The 23,788-nt window shown below is 47.0% G+C and overlaps 1 protein-coding gene across 1 annotated transcript in view; it reads right to left on the bottom strand.

Annotated features, from left to right (window-relative positions):
- Window positions 1-276: 276 nt before the first annotated feature.
- Window positions 277-23,788, bottom strand: part of NCAPH (non-SMC condensin I complex subunit H) — a 36,738-nt gene continuing 13,226 nt past the window's right edge. The window contains exons 7-18 of the mRNA XM_050755096.1: window positions 21,287-21,476; window positions 19,908-19,999; window positions 18,925-19,127; window positions 13,706-13,854; window positions 12,659-12,765; window positions 11,255-11,377; window positions 9,530-9,640; window positions 8,056-8,238; window positions 6,759-6,875; window positions 4,755-4,846; window positions 4,298-4,373; window positions 277-822 (exon numbers count right to left, since the gene is read on the bottom strand). Of these exons, the coding sequence (XP_050611053.1) occupies window positions 763-822; window positions 4,298-4,373; window positions 4,755-4,846; window positions 6,759-6,875; window positions 8,056-8,238; window positions 9,530-9,640; window positions 11,255-11,377; window positions 12,659-12,765; window positions 13,706-13,854; window positions 18,925-19,127; window positions 19,908-19,999; window positions 21,287-21,476 (1,503 nt within the window). The 3' untranslated portion in view covers window positions 277-762. The remainder of the gene's footprint in view (window positions 823-4,297; window positions 4,374-4,754; window positions 4,847-6,758; window positions 6,876-8,055; window positions 8,239-9,529; window positions 9,641-11,254; window positions 11,378-12,658; window positions 12,766-13,705; window positions 13,855-18,924; window positions 19,128-19,907; window positions 20,000-21,286; window positions 21,477-23,788) is intronic.

The raw sequence follows: 23,788 nt of genomic DNA, 5'->3' as shown, positions 1-23,788 counted from the left end.
ATGCTGAGAACACTACACGAAGCAATGTACAGAAGGGACGAGTATCACTACCGGCTCCCTCCAGCAGAATCCTGGGGTTTAAGCAGGACCCAATCTTGCAATCTCAATGTCCAGCCAGTGATCTCTGTCTTCCATTCTCCTCCGAGGCAAACCATCTTGGCCCTTAGGCGTCTTCTGCCTTATACTGACGTGTGGGTATCCCGGGTAACTACCAGGACTGCATCCCCCTCAAGGGTAAGGACTAGGTCTGATACTCATCTAGTGGACACTCAAATATTTTGCCAGTTATATTATTAAGAATTTTATTTTTGAGCATTCTATATACATTTATAAGTGTACATATGGTGTATTTCATGTACATGGATTAGGAAGTTCTTCAAGGGCAACATTCAGTGCCCACTGGAAAATTTTCTACAAGAGTAGAGTTTGGAAAATAACAGATCAACTTAGGAGACTAAAACTATACACTGATACGAAGAATGGATATAGGTTTTCTCAATCCAGAACAGTACCCTCACCCCCTCTGCCCTCTCCTCTCCTAGAGGGTCACCATAGGGCAGTAAAGTTTAATCAGTCAAGCACAGAGTTTCAGGGCACGGGCACCCAGACCGTGACGGAGAGAAGGAAAGAGCAACAAATAAACAGGCACACTGGTAGTTGGCTACAGCCTGGGTATAATCCCATGGCACCTTCTTCCACCCAGACTGGGGATGTCCCGGCAGCTGAGTAAGTGACGGGCCTCCTGACTTCTCCACAGTGAACTCAATCTCCTTGCCTCACAAGAACGTCAGAGAGGTCCTCTGTTCCTTCCAGCTTTAGATTCTGAGGGAAGACCAAAACATGCATGGACTTTGGTATACTGAGAATAAAAGAATCATCAATTCCAATCACAGTTACAAGATAGTGACTACAAAAAAGAAAGTGTCCCATGATTATAAGAAAAACTGTTTCATAGCAAGTATAACTTGCATGAAAAAACTGATTCCCAATCCTTGTTACAACAAAATGACTTAGGTAAAAAAGCAAAAAGCAAGCCTTCTCTGGCTCTGGTTCCTGCAACCCACCCCCTATAAAGGGCCTAAGAGCTGAGCTGTCTGCCCTGAAGATGCTCATGGAGGCAGATGGGAGGTCATCAGGGGCCACAACACATACATATAGTCATTCGTCCCCCCTCAACCTCGAGGGGTGTTCCAAGGCCTCTGGCGGATGCCTGAACCCATGTAGTACCAAATCAAATACAACACATGATTTTTATATATATGTATACACAAACATACCTCGTTTTTCCTATACACATACACTTATGATCAAGTTTAGTTTATAAATTAGGCACAGTAAGAGATTAACAATAACTAATAATAAAATAGAAAAATTAAGTCAAGTAAGAGGGAGTGGAACACAAGCACTGCAGTACCGCAACAGTTGACCTGGGAACTGAGATGGCTGCCAAGTGACTAATGGGAGAGCTGTGTCTGCAGTGTGGATCCGGTGGACACAGGGACAGTTCAGATCTGGGGCAGGATGGAGCGGGACACTGTGACATTTCATCATACTACTCAGAACAGTTGCAACTTAAAACTTATGAACTCTTTATTTCTGGATTTCCACTTAGTATTTTCAGACCATGGATGACTGTGGGTAACTGAAACCATGGTAAGTGAAATTGTGGAAACAGGGGCACTACTGTATTAACCCCATCCATGCACACCTCCTCCAGGCACCCCCAACTGCCCCACTGCCCCATCCCTCCATTAGTTCCCGACAGCAGTGCCCTCCTGCCAGTCTCTGCGCAGGCCTTTCCCTACCTATCTCCCAGCTCCTCCCCAACCCCAGGCAGTGTTTCCCTCAGGACTAAGCAGCTGTGAGATGCCTTTCCTGACGAACTTCACCACAGCCAGCCTGCCCTGGCTCTGCACCGGAGGCAGATGGGATGTGCCAGGGCTCAAGAGCCACTCGCACCTTTCCTTGCCACTGAAGACGGAGCGCTCAAGTCACACCTCGCAGGTTTTCTGCAGCTCAGGGTCTGGAGGTGGCACACTGCTGGCACGCAGAGCCACGAAGGCAGAGGGCCTCCCGTCCATCACCGGCTCCTAAGCCCCACACCTGCGTGGCTATGTGAGGGGAGATTGTTATCACAGTGGTGGGGGAACAGACTCCGGACAGGAGTGAAAGGAGGAGAGAAAGAAGTCCAAGAGGAGGTCAAGTTCTGCTGTGAAGTGTCGAGAATATTTCTCTTGGTGGCTCTAAGCTCCGAGTTATCACAGCTCCCTGTAGATCATCACAGTAACTGTTGTGGCCAATGTTCCAACCCCATTTTCTCAAACAGCCCAAAGCCAGGCCCCAGCAATGGCCTTGGCGCTCAGCCTCACAAGTCATTCTTCAAACCCCAAGAGCTCCGGGACCCTTAAAACAAGACTTGATCACGGCAAAATGAACGAGGCTGGACTGCTACTGAGGGCAGGGGTGCGGAGCTGGGGTCGGAGCAGCATGGCCTCAGTGAAAACGACCTCAGTGAAGCCGCAGAGTCACTAATGTATCTTAGCAGCGTTGTCCTGGCCTGCTCCTTAAGAAACAAGTGAGGGCAATGAAGTCACTCTCTCAAGGCAGGTTTCTGTGGAGACACACAGCCCAGAGAAGCACTCTGACCTTCAGGCTAGGGCTGATGAGCGAAGGCAGTAACACTCTTAAATTGGACTCAGAAGGGTTTCTGAGCTTTGGAGACCAGCCTAGGAGCCTGGTGTGCTAGGAGACCAGCACCCATGTGGGAGAGTCACCGGCACCTATTTCCACCAAGATGGTGTGTGAATGAGATTCCAGGCCTCCCCCGACACTTCTCAAGTCAGACAGATGGATGGCCTGCACACCACCCACCTCAGATGGTGTATCCTCAGCAGAGCCACTTGTGAATTTGTCGGAACAATGATAATAGTATATTTTTTAATTTTTTATTTTCTTAGTCATTCTCTCTTCACATAGTTTGCACGTGACATCGGATACCTTAGGATGTGTCAGGTATGGGAACTACCATCTCCTATAACCACGGGCATGTCTGCCTTCATAGGCTTGTGAACGGGGCACGTCCTCTCTCCACAGTCACCGGTCACCGTCTTACTGCCCCCCAACAGCAGCCATGCAAGTTCAGCATTCCTGGGTTAAAACCATTCCCACGGGCTCTGATGCACAATTGTTCCTTCTTGGGAACTAGGCTGGGCTCTTTTGTTTAGGCCTCAGGTTTAAGCACCCAGACTGGTGGTTACGAGCCCAGTGGTCAGCACAGTCGTCGGAGGCAGACAGCACTTGGTCCTGGCCCAGTGGCTCTTCTGTGCCTGTTCCCCACCCAGAATCAAAACTAGCTTCTGCTAACTGGACAGTTTCTTCTTCTTCAGGAGGTTGTGAGCTAAGCAAGGTATTGACAAGAGAAAAACTGGTCTCTGACTTCCAGTGGTAGGTCACTGGGACTGGCTGATGGCTGTGCCACACAGGCCAAGGCAATCTCTCTCTGAAGCAGAGTGAGACCTGGAAAATGGAGCTAGTCCTCACTGCTCCATTTCACTAGGAGGCCAGAGGTCACATGTTGGCACATAGGAAATCCTGGATGCTTCCACCAGCACCCCATTTTTGCTACCATTCCATTCCCATAATCACCCTCTGAAACCACACTTCGGCATTCAGACAGTACCTGCACACCAGTGCCCACCCCTCCTCCTGGGGAGCTGACAGTGACGGTGCACACCATGGCCACAGTGCCCCAGCCCCAGGGTGGCGCTTGCCACACATGCCGTGGCCCAGCCCATAGCCTCTACTGCAGGTGCCAAAGGCTGCGCTGTCATCAGCTGGCTGGGGACCCTAATGGATACCAAGTGCTCAGTGAGCGACGCCCAAACGTACTCTTTCTGCAACTGTTTTCTTTCCATCCTCATCTCTCTCCTCTTTCCTCTGCCATGTCTCCCATATGTCTTGACTTTGGTACAACGAGGCTTTGGCCTTTATACTCTTTGACACCCAGTGAAGTAAAAGCACATTGTGTTCTTAGGTTGGGGAACTCACCAATCACAATTCCGTCATCTAAAATCTTACCATTTGGGTCCTCAGTGCTATTTTCATTGCTAATCGAACCTAATGGGTTTTTCCTAAGTTACTTCTAGGTGCCTGGCTAATCATTTGGGTTGAAGGTACTACACAAGTCACGGTATTTAAGAAATCCTATGGTAGCCCATGCAAGATCAAATAAAAAGCTAAATGACTTGACATAAACAGGGAATACTCTAATATTCCCATGCTTACCTTAATTACCTACCTTTTCATTGGCTAAATGTAGGAGACAGGCAAAAGCCAGAGGTATGGAGAGGTTCTGAGCCATGACAGGGGGCAGGCTGGAAAGAAAGGGGCAAGTGTTTAGGTCACTGCAACTGTTAGAACAAAGGTTCATTCATCAAGTATGAATAATTCACACAAACAATGACTAAACTAATGAGAAACAAATCTTTCAGATGCATTTTATAAGCAGATTTTTCTAGTTTCTTATTTGAGATAAAATATCTCCTGTTAGACTCTGACCACTGGCACCGAAAAACACCTTTTTTAAAGTTGGTCTGTATTAACTTATCTATTAACACAGAGAGAAAACAGAACAGCCACTACAAGGGTCATAGGAAACAGGTTGTGTGTGTGTGTGTGGGGGGGGCCCGCCACGCGGACAGCTCAGAGGAGAGCCAGGTGAGCCCCCACAAAGCCCCACGCCTGCCAGCCCGCACCTTCTCTGCAGGTCCTTCGTGAGCCCGCTGAGCATCTTCTTGTCAGCCACTTCTGCCAGGGCCCCTTCTTTTCCAGCTTCCCTGTGGTTTGCCTAACAGAAGCACATTTACACGTCGGACAGTTAGGGCTAGTGCACTTTTGAAAGAGCAACAAAAGGCTGGGCGTGGTGGCTCACGCCTGTAATCCCAGCACTTCAAGTGGCCGAGGCGGGTGGATCACGAGGTCAGGAGATCGAGACCATCCTGGCTAACACAGTGAAACCCTGTCTCTATTAAAAATACAAAAAAATTAGCCGGGCGTTGTGGCGGGAGCCTGTAGTCCCAGCTACTCGGGAGGCTGAGGCAGGAGTGAACCTGGGAGGCAGAGCTTGCAGTGGGCTGAGATAGCGCCACTGCACTCTAGCCTGGGCAACAGAGCAAGACTCCGTCTCAAAAAAAGAAAAAAAAAAAAAAAAAAAAAAAAAGCAACAAAAATAAAGCTGTATCACCAAAAAGTCTATACCTAAATGAAATGAAAACAAGTTTCTTAGTTATTTTGAAGAAAAAGGATCTACAAAGGGAACCAGTGTCTCAGTCCTGCTCTAATGACATTGTGGTGAACATGGATGTCAATGGTCAGCATCACCCTGGTAAAGGAGACACTGTAAAGGTGTCCTAGGGTGCTCTGAAAACAAACAAGAAAAAAAAAGCAGTAATAAAAAGTCATGATTTTTTTGTTTTTTGAGACGGAGTCTCGCTCTGTCGCCAGACTAGAGTGCAGTGGCACGATCTCGGCTCACTGCAACCTCTGCCTCCTGGGTTCAGGTGATTCTCCTGTCTCAGCCTCCTGAGTAGCTGGGATTACAGATGCCCACCACCCACCACCATGCCTGGCTTTTTTTTTTTTTTTTTTTTTAAGTAGAGACGGGGTTTCACCATGTTGGCCAGGCTGGTTTTGAACGCCTGACCTCATGATCCACCCACTTTGGCCTCACACCTGCTGGGATTACAGCTGTGAGCCACTGTGCCCAGCCAAAGCCATGATTACTTGTAGCTTCAACTGGACTGCACTGCTAAGGGCAGCACAAAATTCATACTGAAAAGTAAAGTCAAACTTTCCACTTAAGACAAAGACACATGCTTGCATCCTGTTCTAGTTGATAAAAGTTTATAAATATGACTGAAGCTTTCTCTGATGTCCAGCTTAGGGCCCTCAATCAACTTATCAGTTTTCATTTCTCAGCTACAGAAGGTCTAAACTCAGAACATTACCTGAGAAGAAGGAGTCAGAAAGAAGGAAAGATTCTAATTAACTGATACTTCCTTTCATTGAGATGGACCAGGTTAATCAAGGTTTCAGCTTGTTCTGAAGGAGAAGCAGAATCTGACAGTATAATAATTACTTTTCCACTATCTTCCTACTGAGAATACATTCCTGAAATCAGAATTATTAGATCAAAGGGTTTAAACATTTCATAGCATATAGCAACTTAAACTGTACCAGCAGTGAATGAGGACTCCAAATTTCCCTCCTCACTAATGGAAAACAGTTGAATTACTGAACCTGCTGCTGTTTTACAGTAGCATCGAGATTGCTTCACTTGTCTTTTTTGATTACCAGCAAGGCTGAATCATGCCTTACACACTAGTCTGCTATTTGTATCACAGTCTGTGTGACCTGCCTCCTTGTACACTTGGTTCATTTCTCTCTTAGAGGCATGATGTCTTCCTTGTATTTTTGTTTTGTTTTTCAAGGATCTCTCTCTGTTGCCCAGACTGGAGTGAGTGGTACGATCGTATCATAGCTCACTGTAACCTCAAACTCCTGGGTTCAAGTGATCTTCCCACTTCAACCTCCCCAAGTGCTGGGATCACACGCGTGAGCCACCATGCCCAGCTTTCTGTATTTTTGAATGAACATTTCTGCCTTGGAGGCATTGCCCAAATCGAGGTGTCTTCAGCTGTAGACATCAACCACTCCCCTCCCGCATGCTGGGCACCTAGAGAACAGGCAGAGCATCTGACCTCTGCATCTGCCTCCTTTCCAGAAAGCGCTGTCAGCAGACTCCACATGCTCTGCTTCAACTTCTTCATGTCCATCTTTTTGGCAGTCTTGGCATAGTGAATTTCAATTTTATTTACCTGAAATAGGTATATGACAGAGTAAAACTAAGCAGAATAAAGAAACTTTTACCATTAACCCACTGTAAAAACAAAGGTCTGGAGTTCAACTAAAGAAGGAATCCAATTTCCACCAAGGAGCTACAGAGCTCTCTGTTGTTGGTTTTTTGTTTTGTTTTGTTTTTGTTTTTTTCCGAGACGGAGTTTTGCTCTTGTCACCCAGGCTGGATTGCAATGGTGCAACCTCCGCCTCCTGGGTGCAAGCGATTCTCCAGCCTCAGCCTCCCGAGGAGCTGGGATTACAGGTACCCACTAATTTTTGTATTTTTAGTAGAGATGGTGTTTCACCATTTTGGCCATGCTGGTCTCAAAGTCTTTTTTTTGTGGGAGGGGTGCGGGAAACGGAGTCTCACGCTGTTGCCCAAGTTGAAGTGCAGTGGCACGATCTTGGCCCACTGCAACCTCTGCCTCCCGGGTTCAAATGATTCTCCTGCCTCAGCCTCCAGAGTAGCTGGGATTACAGGCACCTGCCACCACACCCAGCTAATTTTTGTATTTTTATTAGAGATGGGGTTTCACCATGTTGGCCAGGCTGGTCTCGAACTCCTGACCTCGTGATCCACCTGCCTCGGCCTCCCAAAGTGCTGGGATTACAGGCGTGAGCCACCGCACCCGGCCCAGAGCTCTCTTTGGACACTAAAACAGAGTCCCTCATATCAAATCTAAATTTCTTTTCGATCAACTGCAGTCTACATTAAGGCTAACTGGAACGCCAGTGTAAAAGAGATAAGTGAATCAAATACTAAGGCAAGCACAAAGCCTTCCAGCGGGTATGGAAGAGATAAACGTTTAATGCATGATAATTTAATACAAACTGAATTGGGCCAAGATTTTTCAGAGCCACACAGCTAGCTAGCCTTGCTGAATTAGCATATAAATTTATACTCTCTGCCTGCAGCCTTCATTCATATGCCTTATTTGGGTGACCAGTTCCTCCCCAGTTGTCTTTTCAAGGTCTTTGGAGAGATGGTCAGTTCCACACAACCTAATTAGCATCAGCTCACTCTCACAACCTATTAAAACTCGGAACAACAGGTTAAAATTGAGAAGAAAACAAGCTCAGACTGACACGACTCTCATATAAGAGGCAATTACACAGACTTCAGGCAAACAATGTAATTCTCTGCTGTTTCATCCGTACCTTCTGAGGCTCGGCTACCAGGTTTGACTCCCCATATGTTGTGATGTCTAATCCTTGGGCTTCCGGAGTGTCGCCATTCTGTTGTGCTGTCTTAGGTGGATGGCAAGGATAAGGTGAGAGGTCAGAGTTCCCAACTGGTCCCACGAATAAGTCATCAGAATCTTCATCATCACTGTCGGCAGCCTGGGCAAGAAACAGCTCTTTGAGTTTGGTGGAAGCTGCCAGAGGAGCTTAGAAACACCCGTGAAACAGACTCCGTGTTTACGAAGCAAGAAGAGACCATCTGATAGTTCACTGAGTGAGTTACACTGCGATGAACTTCTAGGTGCCCCTAATTGTCATCCTGTTTTACATAAACCCTATTAGAGAGGTGTCTGTTATCAACCTAAGACCCTTTGAGCAGGAGTTAAAAGAAATTCAATAATCATAATTGCCACTATGTCCCCCCTTCAGCTTCTAACTGATTTAGGATTTCATTTTACAGAAAACATTCCTCAAATACCAGAGATATGACCTGCACATATCACCCAAGGAAAGCACAGGAGATTCCTGGGGCCATCTGGTCAGTAGCAGGGGTACCACCCAGAAACCAGTGAGAAAGTCATTTTCGGGATCACATCCAGAGTGAATGTATCAGTATCTAGGGGCAGGGGTGGCGCTGGGGGACACAGGTCAGGAGTCAGTCTTTAAATAGGCTCCCTGGGTGATCTGTATAAAAGTTAAAGTTTGAGAAGCACTGGTCAAAAGGTCAGTCTGGATTTTCACTAAAATATAACAGCCTAACTCTCTTCCAAGTAAGAATATAAGGTGAATAAATTTTTTTTCCAGTTCTTTTCTCCCTTTCCACATACAGGGGCACAGATGAAGCCTATTTTTCCAGTTTCTGTTACCTGTATCAGCCATCTCATCAGTAGACTCAGAGAAGGGATATGGACATTCTTTAGTCTAAACCATGATCTAAAGATCGGGGATGGCTTGTACAAGTTCACAACAAGCTTGCAATATGAGAACTACATTCAGAGCTAGAAACCTGGTCATCGGAGATACACCCCGAAGACTTATTTTTTGCCACACCAGATCACACCACCTTCACGTCTATGTGTTTTGTCTACCTGGCCAAAATACTAGCTCGTAAGAGGACAAAGTGTTTATATTCCTTTGAAATCCCACAACAGCCAATATTAGTACTTTGTAGCAGAGGCTAAACACTCATTCACATGCTGATGCATTCACTCCAGTGTGGCCATTTGCTTCCTGCATGTAGGATGTGAGGTAGGGCAGGCTGAGGGTGAGGCTGTTTCCTCGACTCTGCTCAGCTCCCAGCACTGGGTGGACGGCAGACCCTTCACCCAGAAAACCTCTATTGGATTCAAAATTTCCAACAGTCTCCCGCCATATAAAGTGGGGACATGGGAAGCAGAGAAAAATGACTCCCTGGCTTAGAAGGGAGGACACAGCCCCTTTCCCCCTTCACCTGTAATCCAGGGCAGAAGTTGGAGGTGTCGTTAGGGTTGTTGTAATCATAGTCTTCAATTTCTTCATAATGCTCAGTCTCTGCCCTTCGGCCCTGGGCCATCTTAAGTAACTAAAGGAAAGAATAAATGCAGAAAGCAATTTTTTAAAAAGCTACTGAACAAGTTAGAGAAGTAAACCTTAATTCTTATGCCCAGTCTCCTCCTAGAATTATACAATTTTAGCGTCAGAAGGGCCCTCCCAAGTCATCCAAGTCTAACAGACTTTCCACTGCACAGTGCAAACCTGGAGTAGCAGGGCTCGGCGTCTCTACCAGTCCCAAACAAACCAGAGCAGCTCTACTTCTGTGGGACTGGCGCTTAGGCATTCTGCACAGTGTTACTTGAAAAAGAGTTCCTTCACTAAAAACAAAAGTTGGAAAATCTACCCTCCGGCTTTCTGAAAGTCAACTTGGTGCACTTGAACAATTTTGATAGAAAACCCATTACCTTGGATCATGAGTAAGGCAACCTCACTGTATAAAGCAATTGGTGAGTAAATCCACAACTTCAACGAGAAAGCAAAGGAATCAGTCGGGCACGGTGGCTCACACCTATAATCCCAGCACTTTGGGAGGCTGAGGCAGGTGGATCACCTGAGGTCAGAAGTTCGAGACTAGCCTGGCCAACATGGTGAAACCCCATCCCTACTAAAAATACAAAAAATTCACCAGGCATGGTGGCAGGCACCTGTAATCCCAGTTACTTGGGAGGCTGAGGCAGGAGAACTGCTTGAACCCGGGAGAGGTTGCAGTGAGACAAGATCGCACCATTGCACTCTAGCCTGGGGCAACAAGAGTGAAATTCTGTCTCTCAATAAATAAATAAATAAATAAATAAATAGAGAAAGCAAAGAAAACAAAAAACAACTAAAAAATTGTTGAAACTTCACCAAAAAACTATACCTACTGCCCCACTAAATTTCAGCATGGAGGCTTCAGTTTCCAGCATTCTTGCTAGGTAAAATATTTCCGAGTGTTTACTGTGTGTCCATCATACAAGCCTTTCCTTTTAGCTTTCTTTGCCTTATCTATCTGATTTCCTGGCAACACCCCCTGGCTAACACAACCCTCCTCACGCTCCCCCTTCCTCAAAGGCACTGCCTAACGTCACACCCTAACACAACCCTCCTCACACTCCCCCCTTCCTCAAAGGCACTGCCTAACGTCACACCCTAACACAACCCTCCTCACACGCCCCCCTTCCTCAAAGGCACTGCCTAACGTCACACCCTAACACAACCCTCCTCACACTCCCCCCTTCCTCAAAGGCACTGCCTAACGTCACACCCTAACACAACCCTCCTCACACTCCCCCCTTCCTCAAAGGCACTGCCTAACGTCACACCCTAACACAACCCTCCTCACACGCCCCCCTTCCTCAAAGGCACTGCCTAACGTCACACCCTAACACAACCCTCCTCACACTCCCCCCTTCCTCAAAGGCACTGCCTAACGTCACACCCTAACACAACCCTCCTCACACTCCCCCCTTCCTCAAAGGCACTGCCTAACGTCACACTCTAACGCAACCCTCCTCACACTCCCCCCTTCCTCAAAGGCACTGCCTAACGTCACACTCTAACGCAACCCTCCTCACACTCCCCCCTTCCTCAAAGGCACTGCCTAACGTCACACCATCAGCCACTGATACCTTGCGTGCTTAAAGGAACCGAGAAACGGGCTTACCCTGGTGCCTGGTTTGAGGTGGAGCTGGACCAGGGTGTCGACATCGTAGTGGAAATCCGTAGGAAGGGTGGTAGCTCTCCAGTTCTGGTTCTTCAAAGTGGACTTGGTCAGAATAGTAGCAGCCTATAATTTTTATTTTAAAAAGTGTTTTAGGCATTTTAACAATGGGCAAAACATCTTACTTTTTTAAAGCAGTTTGGGAAGGGTTTGGACAGCATGAGTCTACCATCACTCTCACAGTTCTATGTAAAAAAATGATTCTGCTAGCATTATTCTTTTTATTCTAAATTTGATTCTTTCTGCCACTGAGTTTAGGACTATTTCTCAATAGTGCCTTTAGGGAACAAGGAAGAATGAAACCATCTGTTTGCTCTAAGAGTTAAATTTGTATGGAATTTTAAAAAATCACATCTGAGGCCGGGCTCGGTGGCTCAAGCCTGTAATCCCAGCACTTTGGGAGGCCGAGGCAGGAGGATCACGAGGTCAGGAGATCAAGACCATCCTGGCTAACATGGTGAAACCCCGACTCTACTAAAAATACAAAAAAATTAGCCGGGCATGGTGGTGGCTAGGTGGCTAGGTGGTGGTGTTGCCCAGGCTGATCTCAAACTCCTGGCCTCAGGTCATCCTCCCTGCTTGGCTTCTTAAAGTGCTGGGATTCTATAATCCACTGCACCTGGCCCCATCCTTATCCTGAACCTTTTATATTTCAACGTTTTACATTTTCTTGCTCTTAAAACTATTACATATTGGCCGGGCGCGGTGGCTCAAGCCTGTAATCCCAGCACTTTGGGAGGCCGAGATGGGTGGATCACGAGGTCAGGAGATCGAGACCATCCTGGCGAACACGGTGAAACCCCATCTCTACTAAAAAATGCAAAAAAAAAACTAGCCGGGCGAGGTGGCGGGCGCCTGTAGTCCCAGCTACTCAGGAGGCTGAGGCAGGAGAATGGCGTGAACCCAGGAGGCGGAGCTTGCAGTGAGCCGAGATCCGGCCACTGCACTCCAGCCTGGGCGACAGAGCGAGACTCCGTCTCAAAAAAAAAAAAAAAAAAAAAAAAAAAAACTATTACATATTTATTACAGGATATTTGGGAAATATACATAGTCATAAAATTATTTTTTCAAAGTACTTGTAATCTCAGCACTGAAAAAAAATAGCATCCTTTAATAGTCTTAGACTGTGTTAGTCCCAGCTACTCGGGAGGCTCAGGCAGGAGAATGGCGTGAACCCGGGAGGTGGAGCTTGCAGTGAGCCAAGATCGTGCCACTGCACTCCAGCCTGGGTGACAGAGTGAGACTCCATCTCAAAAAAAAAAAACAAAAACAAAATCACATCTGAAAGGGAAAAACGAGTGTGAAGAGAATTTAAGAAAGTACAATCCTAATAAATCCAGTACAAACCTTTGTTTTTCTAAAATATACATCAAAGTCAATATCATCTTCAAAGTCAATTTCAAAATCTTTCTTTGTGCTCTTCTTTCTGTTTTCTGATTGGGAGGGAGCATCTTCTGTAGAGTGAACACAAATGTCAGCACTTCACTTCTGTGGCCTATTTACTCATTTCCCAAGATCTGCTGACAACCTTATCAAGGCTTATCAAAACCACAAGGTGGCATCGTGTCTGAGCATCACAACGGTAGGAGTGCTCAATCACCACCCTCTTTTCACTCTAAACTTATCATTTGTGTTTTGGCTAAGAAAACACATCAGAAACATATGCTTGGCCGGGTGCAGTGGCTCATGCCTATAATTTCAACACTTTGGGAGGCCAAGGCAGGAGGATCGCTTGAGGCCAGGAGTCCAGACCAGCCTAGGCAACAAAGCGGGATCCCGTCACTACAGAAAATTTAAAAATTAACTGAGCATGCTGGCATGCCCCTGCAGTCCCAGCTATTCAGAAGGCTGAGGTGGGAGGATGCTTGAGCCTGGGAGGTCAAGGCTGCAGTGAGCCATGATTTACCACTGCACTTCAGCCTGGGTGACAGTGTGAGACCCTGTCTCAAAAGCAAAACAAAATATAAAACAACAGATGCTTATCCCTTTCTTTCAAAGAGACAATGCAAAACACATAAGGTCAGCACAGCCCTTCAGAGTTCTACAGAATGCCAGCATGTGCAGTAGCACCTGTATGCCCTCTAGTGCCCGGGGGTCATGCCCACCCATGGCCCCTGAGTTAAGTCATGTGGATACCAGGGAGCAGTGTGAGGCTGGGAGCCCCGTTCTCCTGACTCCATTACGCACTCTTCTCACTCAGAGGCTTCCATTTTCACTGTCCCTTCATCCCAGGCCAGGCAAACTGACGAACCAAGAGGCTGGCTCATCTGTATGCTTCTCTGACTTATTGAGAGACACAACAGGGCTGTGACTGGCATTTCTCTTCCTTGGCTAACTGCTGACTGGCTGGTCATGAACACTTCTTTTCTTAAAATTCCACCTAGAATTACATACGTTTGCGTCGAGGCCTAAAGCGCCAGTGATCCGGGCCAGCCCACATCGACATGGTCCGAGGACTGAAATAAGAATATTCTCCAGGTTTCATAGACAGAAGGGGGCACATGGTCCTGACGTCTCCATCCCCGAGGGAAATCGTTTCTTCCCTGTAACACACGTGAAATCATATTCGTACATGTACATTACATACTACAATGCTGCATTTACATATGAAGAAGCATGTCCACAAATGAGCTGCATTTCTAAGAGTGAGTCCAATACAAATACTTCATTATTAATAATTCCTTTTACTTCTCAAGTACTTTTGCTTCCCTTAATTTTATAACAATATAATCATATCTATACGAGTACTCTGGAAGTTTCAAAGTGCACCATAAAATGCTCGTCTACCTAATCTGAGAGACAAGATGACAAAAGTAAAGAGAATTCTTTTCGTGTAAGAATCCACAGCTAGTAAAATGCCAGAGCTGGGAGCTGGACACAATTCCCTTAATCCCAGCCTCAGGGTCCTTCCACACACAGGCTTCTTGCCACACAAGATGACAAACCCCAATCTTCACCATCCTTCCGTAAATGAGGGCTCCAAAAGATACCGCTATAGTTCCTATTAAAAGTGAAAAGAATGTTTGTCTAATTATTTAGTCCCTCTAATGCTTTGGGGGCCCCCCTTACAATCTGTTCGGTCATCCAGCTTTATTCTTTGCCATGTAGAGTGTCTAAGTGGTCAGTGCAGCATGGCAGCTTCGGTTGGGTTTTTCACTCTTTCTACATTTTTAGAAAATAGAGACGGGGTCTCACTATGTTGGTCAGGTTGGTCTTGAACTCCTAGCTTCAAACAGTCCTCCCGCCTCAGCCTCCCAAAGTGCTAGGATTACAGGCATGTCAGGATTACACCACGCCCAGCCATTTTTCACTCTTTCCACAGGGTACAAGCTTTCTCCTAAAGGGCTCCAACATGTCAGAAAGGACGCCGGTGCTGCTGTACTGCCCTCTGAAGGTAAGGTAACAAAGAAGTTTCAGAAGAGTGGCTCTGTATTTGAACTGAGCATACATATAGTTCCCGTTTATATAAGCCATATGGAATAAGCTAAAAAGTCTTTTAAAAGGGGATTTTGTCTTTATATACAAACTTTTAAAAAACAAAAACAGGAGATTATATTTGTGTATTTATCGTGTAATTAAAACCTAATTAAAACAATTAAAATACACAATAAAAAAATCACATTTCTAGTCTGCACGGCTATAACAGAATCTGACACCTAGCGCGTTATTAAGTAGTAAATGCACTGTGGTGTGAACTCCAGAGGGAGAAGGAAGACAGTTTCAACAGCATCCCCGCTTCATTCTGATGGATATTCTTCCATGAGGAAGAGTGACTCCCATTCCCGATTCTGGTGATGCAGCTGGACAGAGGCGCTGCAGGATTTTTGAACTGTAGTAATTCAATAATTCTTTTTTTGAAACAGAGTCTCGCCGGGCGCGGTGGCTCAAGCCTGTAATCCCAGCACTTTGGGAGGCCGAGACGGGCGGATCACGAGGTCAGGAGATCGAGACCATCCTGGCTAACACGGTGAAACCCCGTCTCTACTAAAAAATACAAAAAAAAAACTAGCCGGGCGAGGTGGTGGGCGCCTGTAGTCCCGGCTACTCGGGAGGCTGAGGCAGGAGAATGGCGGGAACCCGGGAGGCGGAGCTTGCAGTGAGCTGAGATCCGGCCACAGCACTCCAGCCTGGGTGACAGAGCGAGACTCCGTCTCAAAAAAAAAAAAAAAAAAAAAAAGAAACAGAGTCTCGCTCTGTCGCCCAGGCTGGAGTGCAGTGGCGTGATCTCGGCTCACTGCAAGCTCCGCCTCCCGGGTTCACGCCATTCTCCTGCCTGAGCCTCCCGAGTAGCTGGGATACACGCGCCCGCCATTGTGCCCAGCCAATTTTTTGCATTTTTAGTACAGACGGGATTTCACCGTGTTACCCAGGATGGTCTCGATCTCCTGACCTCGTGATCCGCTTTACTCGGCCTCCCAAAGTGCTGGGATTACAGGCGTGAGCCACTGCGCCTGGCCGTAAATCAGTAATTCTTTCAACATACAATGCTATGTCACAGGCATCCTACCAGTCCCAATTTCACCACTCAACAACTAAATGAATCCACCTATAGTCCAAAATAAGTCTATCCATTTTTCAAGGCTGCCCACTTCAAACATCTCTAGTCCCTCCAGGAAAACTCTTTATTTCTTCTGTCTCCTCCCCATAATATCACAGGGTCCCTCCTTCAATTTAGCCGTGGTTCAATCCATTGCCCTGACACTGGTAAGATAAGGTCTCCTCCCGGCTGGCTCAGCACGTCAGGCAGCATGCAGCCGAATGTTTCATTCTCGCATGCGTGGAGCAGGCTGTGTTCCGGGCTCTGACCCCTGACTAGGGCTTTAACCACAGTGACTGCCTTATATCAGCACGCTCACACTGCAGGAGGGTCGGCCAGAGAACAGAGAACACTGGGCTCCAAGTGTTCTTGGGCTGCAGTGGCTGCTGCTGCTGCTGCACAGAGAGAGGGAGCTCACTCTTAGACACAAGCACTTTTGCAGACCAGTCCTTACCAAGGCACGTGCACAGAGAGCTCCACCTTTTATGCTATGCAGTTGTCAGTGTGCTGCCACGCAAGGACCAATGACACGAGGCATCTACACAACACTGGTGTTTATCACTCAGCATTGTCCCACCCCACCTTCATCCAGAAGCCCCCGAAGACCTTTCAGTAGAGTCCAGTGGTTTTCAGCCCTGGGTGCAGAACACAATCGCGCGGGGATGGTATGTGATATCCGGCCCCCGCTACCCACTGAGGTGCTCAGCTGGTGTGGACTGGAGCCTGCCATCCAAAGCTCACTGCACGTGGCCAGGACTGATCGAAGGCGCTGGGTGGCACCAGCTCCACCCCATTCAACTCTCTGAGCCCGTTTCCTCATCTGTAAGATGGGGCTAATAGGACCTCGTCATAGGGTTGCTGCAATAAAATAATTAATTTTAGGTATTATGTAAATTTGTGAAATAACACACATAAGGCACCTGGCACAGCATCTTGCACAAAGAAGAAGGAGCTCAATAAATATCAAATATTGTTATTATCACCTGGTCCCAACCTTGCATTTTCATGGATGAGAAAACAAAGACCGCAAAAGGGGGTAACATTGCCCCACATCTCACGGCAAGATCAGGTCTACTCAGATCACTCACTCACTGAACTCCCAGGAAAGGCCAGCGATGTGGCAAGGGGAGGGGATTTAAGGATGGGTAAAACCCCAGACTAGAACCGCAGCCTCCCGCCCCAATGTACTAGGTAGGATAGAGTCTACGATTTTGTGCTATTTGGAATAGGGGAGAGAAGTGGAGACATTTGCTCAAAATAACCAGCAGAAATCATCTTCCAGGAACCAAATAAAAGTCTTGGAAGCTCTTTGTTATTGTCAGTCCCTCAGATGTCACTTCACTGTTTAAGAAAGTGATAGCTTTTCTCTGACATTTGAAAATGACATTTTTAAAAGAGTTCATCCCATTGACCTATCATTTCTCCCTTCTTAGAAGACAGGATGGCCGGGCGCGGTGGCTCATGCCTGTAATCCCAGGAATTTGGGAGGCCGGGATGGGCGGATCACGAGGTCAGGAGATCATGACCATCCTGGCTAACAGGGTGAAACCCTATCTCTACTAAAAATACAAAAAATTAGCCGGGCATTGTGGTGGGCACCTGTAGTCCCAGTTACTCAGGAGGCTAAGGCAGGAGAATGGCGTGAACCCGGGAGATGGAGCTTGCAGTGAGTCGAGATCGTGCCACTGCACTCCAGCCTGGGCAACAAAGCAAGACTCTGTCTCAAAAAAAAAAAAAAAAAAAAAGACAGGATGAGAATGGGGCAAAATCACAGCCATGTGAATACTATAATTCTGGACAGCAGGGTGGCACTGGGCCTGGATGGGCAGTGGCACCTTGAGGTGCCAGATGCTCAGCGCTCCAGATTCCTACTCAGATTTTGAAAGACATTATCAGCCTAATCATTTCCCACAAGGGCAGACAAAAAATGAGCCTAGGAAAGACATCCAAGCAGGGCTCTTGAAGAGATTTTTGTCATGGTGGGAAATTACACTAAGCAACTTCTAAGGTTTTAGTCAAACAAAACCAGCTTGGCTGTCCCCAGTCCCAGGCCTGCAAAGCTCTGTTATAGACATAGGAGTTAACAGAGGCACTGTTCACTCTAATCTCATGAAATCTCCTACCCCCAGGCCCGTTCAAGACCTTTACACGACCGTGACACTAAAGGGTTGTGGGACCCTGCTTCCAAATCAAATTTAGAATTAAAACAGCACTAATCTATTAAATACATAAAGGTCAACCAAGTTCTGATGATTTTTATGTTTACTAGGATAATCAAATATTTAAATTACTAAACCAATTACCCTTCTCCTCCTCCAAATACGCTCAATTTTGTTGGTTGTTTTTGTTTTCGCTGCCTTGCTCATCCCCAGTCTGCCCATCTGGTAACCCAACACTGCCTAACCTCCTACTTGCTTACCTTTCTGATGGCAAATTGGTGGCTTAGAGTCACCAAGAGCCACACTATCAGCAGCGTGGACAAAGGGAGCGTGCTCTCTGCCACCAAAGCGCATGTGGTGACAGCAGCCACACTGACGCCATTACTAAAGGGAGCATGCTCTCTGCTACCAAAGAGCACGTGGTGACAGCAGCCACACTGACGCCATTACTAGATCCCAGGCACTTTGCTCCAAACACTTCACATTGTTCCAATCCTTACAAACTCCTGCAATGTCAGTCGTATAACCAAAGTGGCTAAGCCTACATTCAAAGCCAGGTGTGACTCCTCTGAGTCAGAAAGACTCCGCTGAGAAGCTCAGCTGTCGGGTATGACACAGCACACCAGCCCAGCCAATCAGACATCAAATTCAATCACCCCAGCAGGAAATCTGTTAAGAACCGATAGAGCCCAGGCATGGTGGCTCACACCTGTAATCCTGGCACTCTGGGAGGCCAAAGCAGGAGGACTGCGAGCCCAAGAGTTCAAGACCAGCCTGGGCAATGCAGTGAGATGCCAGTCTCTATTTTTGAAAAAAAAAAGAAAAAAAGAAATTTTTTTTTTTTAATGAGAGAAAAAGAAAAAAGAACCAATGGAGAACTCCTATGGAAACACTTTCTGTGACTCTGGGAGCCTTACTGGCAGCTCTGAACCTGGCAGGGCTCCTTCCAGCTCCTGAACTCTTCATGATCCCCAACTGCAGTGCGGTCGGGTTCATCGTTGGCATCAAAGTCATCCCCCAGGGACCCATCAGGGACGTCTCCGCAGTCACTCTCAACTTCAGCGTTGATGTCAAACACCTGGTCATTCTTCTTAAACTTGTCTACCAGGGCCGACACAGACTGGAAGGACAAAAGAGGGTTCTCTAAGTCTCACTCCTGTAACCACCCCAAACCACCATGGGAGGGACAGCCTTCTCACCCTTAAATTTCAGTTTCCAGCCTCCTCCATCCCCGAGCCACCCTTCCCCATCCCCTGCCCGCCCAGACCAGGACTCTCCCGACAGCACCGTGAGGAGGAAGTTTGTATTGTGCAGCACAGGATGAGGCTGCATTGTTGTCAGGTACATTTTGTGAAACATGAGACAGGATTCTGTATCCATTAACTACATGTTTGCAGAAAACAGTTTTCCTTGGAGACCATTTATTTTGGAAATGGTAGTAAGTAGGCTAAAGGGGGCCATGCTAAAAATACACAGAGGAAAGCTCTACACATGACAATCTCTCAGGAAACTCTGTGCCAAGGGACTCAACCCCAAAGAGCAGGAAATTCCTCAAGCTTGACAGCAGCCTCAGAGATTCGAGGCCACTGGGATAACTACATTCAAGAGTAAATCTAACTATAAATGTTCACCCAGTAATGTCAGGGCTGCGTTACCCTAGGAGAGCAGAAGAGGGGACATGAAGTTGACCCCGCAACTCATTTACCTCTAGAATAGTCCTGCTGGGGTTCACAACCCTACCCCTCCTCCCTCAGGGTTTCTGTCCCTACGGAAGTGCCAAAGGAAATATTTTCTGTAGTCCTGGCTAAATAAAGATGATGCCACAGTTTTGGTTCCCACTGGGCAGCACCAATCTTGAGCCAACTAACTAAAACCACAAGCCACTAAAAGCTGACCACACCTCATTATGTGTTTCACTGTCCCACTGAGTAAACTGGAACCCGGCCAGGGAAGGGCAGATCTGGCGATCTTCCGCACACTGCTGCAAGGGCGCTGGAGAGGATGGCAAGATCACAAAGAGAGATTAGAAGTGGGCCAAGTGCATTCCTTCCTCCCTTCAGAATGATACTGAGTAGCAAGAGAGACGAGAGGCACAGTTACCTCACTGTCCTCCAGCAAAGGCTCAAGTATCATCAGTGGCTGGCTGGCTGCCAATCTCTGTCCCTGCCTCTCCTGGGGGCCAGCGGATGCATAGGCCACACCCACACTGGAGTGAGGCTCTGCACTGTCATCGCACAGTTTAGTAAAATACTAGAGGAGAAACCTAAAGCACAGACATTTGATTCTGAAATGAATTTCGTGACCTATGCTATAGCTGGGAAATGAAATGCTTCGTCTTAAAAATACACTAAGTGCATAGGCAATCATGTAACGGTACTTTATTTTTTGTCCCATACTAACTAGAGAAGACCTACTTCAGAGGATTAGAGCCCCAAATGAGAGCATAAACTTGGAAAATAGATTGTTAGCACAAAAGTTATATTAAACAAAATTGAGGCAAGAATAGAAATGACAAGAATGGGAGCTGGAACAACTGCACAGCCTGGAGGAGGAGTATAAATTTCATTCACCATGTAAAAATGACCACACTTGAGATGAAGCTCAGCGAGAGTACGAACACGGCAGTGGAAATCCGCAGAAGGGGGCAGCTCTTCTGGGAGCCCAAGTGTAGCTACTGCGCTGCACACACCTGGCCTCCCCACCTGCTGGTACCTCATTACGACATCCTGAGGAGAATCTCCAACTCAGGGGCGGAGGCATAAATGGGAAGGATGCTAAAATCTCTGTCAAGCCAGTATAGGGGACTGATAATAGGAGAGATCAGTTCTGAGACTGCTGCAGAGGAGTCTCAAAACAGTTCACAATGCTCTCTTCTCCTCAGGGCCCCCTGGATGGGGAGCAAATAAAGAAAAAGCCTCTCTGGCTAGGCAAAGGTCTCTCTAAGTCCCCTTCCCAAGTACAAACTCTGACACTCCAGGAGGAATCCAGGGCTCCAAAATGTGACTTGGAGAGCTGACTGCAAACAGTGGGCACCTAAGGTACGGGGCACATCAAGACCAAGAGGCAATGGTTTACTGTTTTAGACTCCATGTCGCAGAGAAGACAAAAGTTAGTGGATTGCAAGGCACTCCCAAAAGAATACACAATTTGGCATTCCAGAGAAAATTTCTGGGTAATTCAAGCAACATAGGAGCATGACGGGCTTATGGTACCCCACGGTTATGTAAAAAATTCCTCAATGACTGAAATGTTCTGGTGAAAGGCATCACTTGTACTTACCTTTTAAATCTGTCATTTCTACACAACCTAACTCTGGCAACTCGAGAGGTTCTCCCGTGGAGAGCGTCTGGACATCAGAGGGAAACAGCAGCTCACTTCTGTAGTCCTGGCAGTGGAGCGTGGACAGAAACACCCCCGCTGTGCTGCACTCATCAAACGAGGCTGCCGTCTTCTGAAACATGGGATCAATCTGAACACAGGGAGAGAAGAAACTGAAGGTTTACGGCATGTAGCCAAGGGAAATATAAACTCTCACGCATTTGGCCCCGCTCATTAGCAGGTGTATACAATGGACTGAAATATCTACACTCATGGTCAAAAGTGTGTTTTGTTTGTTTGTTTGTTTGTTTTTGAGACGGAGTCTTGCTCTGTCGCCCAGGCTGGAATGTAGTGGCATGATCTTGGCTCACTGTCAACCTCTGCCTCCCAGGCTCAAGCGATTCTTGGGCCTCAGCCTCCCAAGTAGCTGGGACTACAAGTATGCGCCACTACACCTGGCTAACTTTTGCATTTTTAGGAGAGACGGGGTTTCACCATGTTGGCCAGGCTGGTCTTGAACTCCTGACCTCAAGTGATCCACCCACCTTGGCCTCCCAAAGTACTGGGACTGCAGGTGTGAGCCACCACACCTGACAAAAGTGGCTTTTCTAATTGATCAGATAAAATCCCGGTTCAAAAGAAAGGTTGGTTATAGTCAGGGGATAAACATACACTGCTGCAGAAGACAGTACGTGGTAGCAAGTGTACACTGTGCCAATTGGCTTTTTTATAATACACCTGGACGTGTATCCTTGCAGCTGGTCTCCTTTTATAAGTCACTAACAAATTCCATTGGCTTAAAAAGCCTGTGTGACAGAGCTAGTCACAGGCTCTACTGTTCTCCAAACAGAAGTATCTTCTAAAGTTTGGAAGAACATACCCAAGATATCCAGGCAAAGGACAGACAGAGTCAGTAGGGCTAGCTGGCCGGGTAAAACCTGAGAGAGGTTTTAAGAAGGTCCCTAAGACTGGGTCAGGAGCAGGAGTGGCATGGCCATATGACACCAAGCCCAAAGGCAAAATAAGGCACTGGGCATAAGAATACGGGCAGCGCAAGCCACACACATGTGTAGCAAGAGGCTAGAAGCCCCCTGGGACTCTGCAGGTGACCCTGAGACAGGAGATATAGCGGGGGATTGGGTTCATGGGTCTCCCTGATGCCTCAGAACATAGCTGCTATCGACCGAGGGGCTTGGATAGGACAACACAGATGTGGCTCCCTGGCTCTTCCCTGGCCCCCTTAGCTCAGAGTCCAAGCTCATCAGAACTGATGAGTCCAAGCTCAACAGAGCTGAACTCTACCATAAGCCCATCTCACCATTCTTCATCCCAGAGAAGCACATTCGTCATCGCCACGTTCTCCCGTCCCCTTAGCCCTCAGGCAGTCACACGTCCAGGTCAGTTACCTCCCAGTGCATCTTTCCATCCCCAGAGCCAGCAATACGACCCTTATCTCTGGCCCGTCCCAATTCCCATCCTAAAAATACCAGTGCCGTTACTCCTATTCTCTTCTCAAATGCTATCCAGAGTAACGGTTTCCCATCTGGAGGCTTGCATCCCTAGAAGTCTTAGGTATGTAGTTAATGGAACTATACTCAGCACTTCAGAGACAACATGGAAACTGTACCTTGACCCACATTAAAGCCGAAACACTGTGATAACGTTCCTCACTTATGTCTAGAATTATATCATGTGTGAGAACAGAGGGATTTATATCCCTAAGCAATTAAATGGGACAGTAGATGAAGCCTTCTGAAACAAGGGTCCGCAGTAAGGAAGGACCACAATAAAAGGCCTTGGAATAGACCGAATGATAAAGTTCAAGATCTCTTTAGGTGATGTCTAAAAGCAAATCCTTGGCTCTAGCCAAACTCGTATACTCTCCAGCTTCCTAATCAGAACCTTCCTGTGCTGTGGCATTTGCTTACACCTCTACTTAAAACCACCTCCCTGGCAATGTCTACCTGACAGACACCTAGCCTTCCTTCAAGGCCCAGTTCAAGTCTTGCCTCTTCCATAAACTCTGAGCCCTACCAACTCTGGTTTCCTACAGTGTAAGCCTTGACCTTCCTTGCATGCATCTACCTGTATCATCCCGGTATGAAGAACTGAAGCACAATCATGTTTGAATCCTCTATGATGGCAAGTGTTCTGCACATACTGAAGAGCTGTGTCCAAAAGAGATTAGCTCATATATAAAAAAGTGTTCTCAACTGGTCTAGACACACCCACACATTTGCCTTCCGACCTCCAAGAAAATGAGAGTTTACACCTGTAATCCCAGCACTTTGGGAGGCCGAGGCAGGCAGATCACTTGAGGTCGGGAGTTCGAGACCAGCATGGCCAACATGGCAAAACCCTGTCTCTATTAAAAATTAAAAAATTAGCCGGGCATGGTGATGCATGTCTGTAATCCAGCTACTTGGGTGGCTAAAGCAGGAGAATCGCTTGAACCCAGGAAAT

Source organism: Macaca thibetana, chromosome 13 (assembly GCF_024542745.1).
Source record: "Macaca thibetana thibetana isolate TM-01 chromosome 13, ASM2454274v1, whole genome shotgun sequence".
Lineage (NCBI taxonomy): Eukaryota > Metazoa > Chordata > Mammalia > Primates > Cercopithecidae > Macaca > Macaca thibetana.
This window is presented reverse-complemented; position numbering and strand designations above follow the sequence as displayed.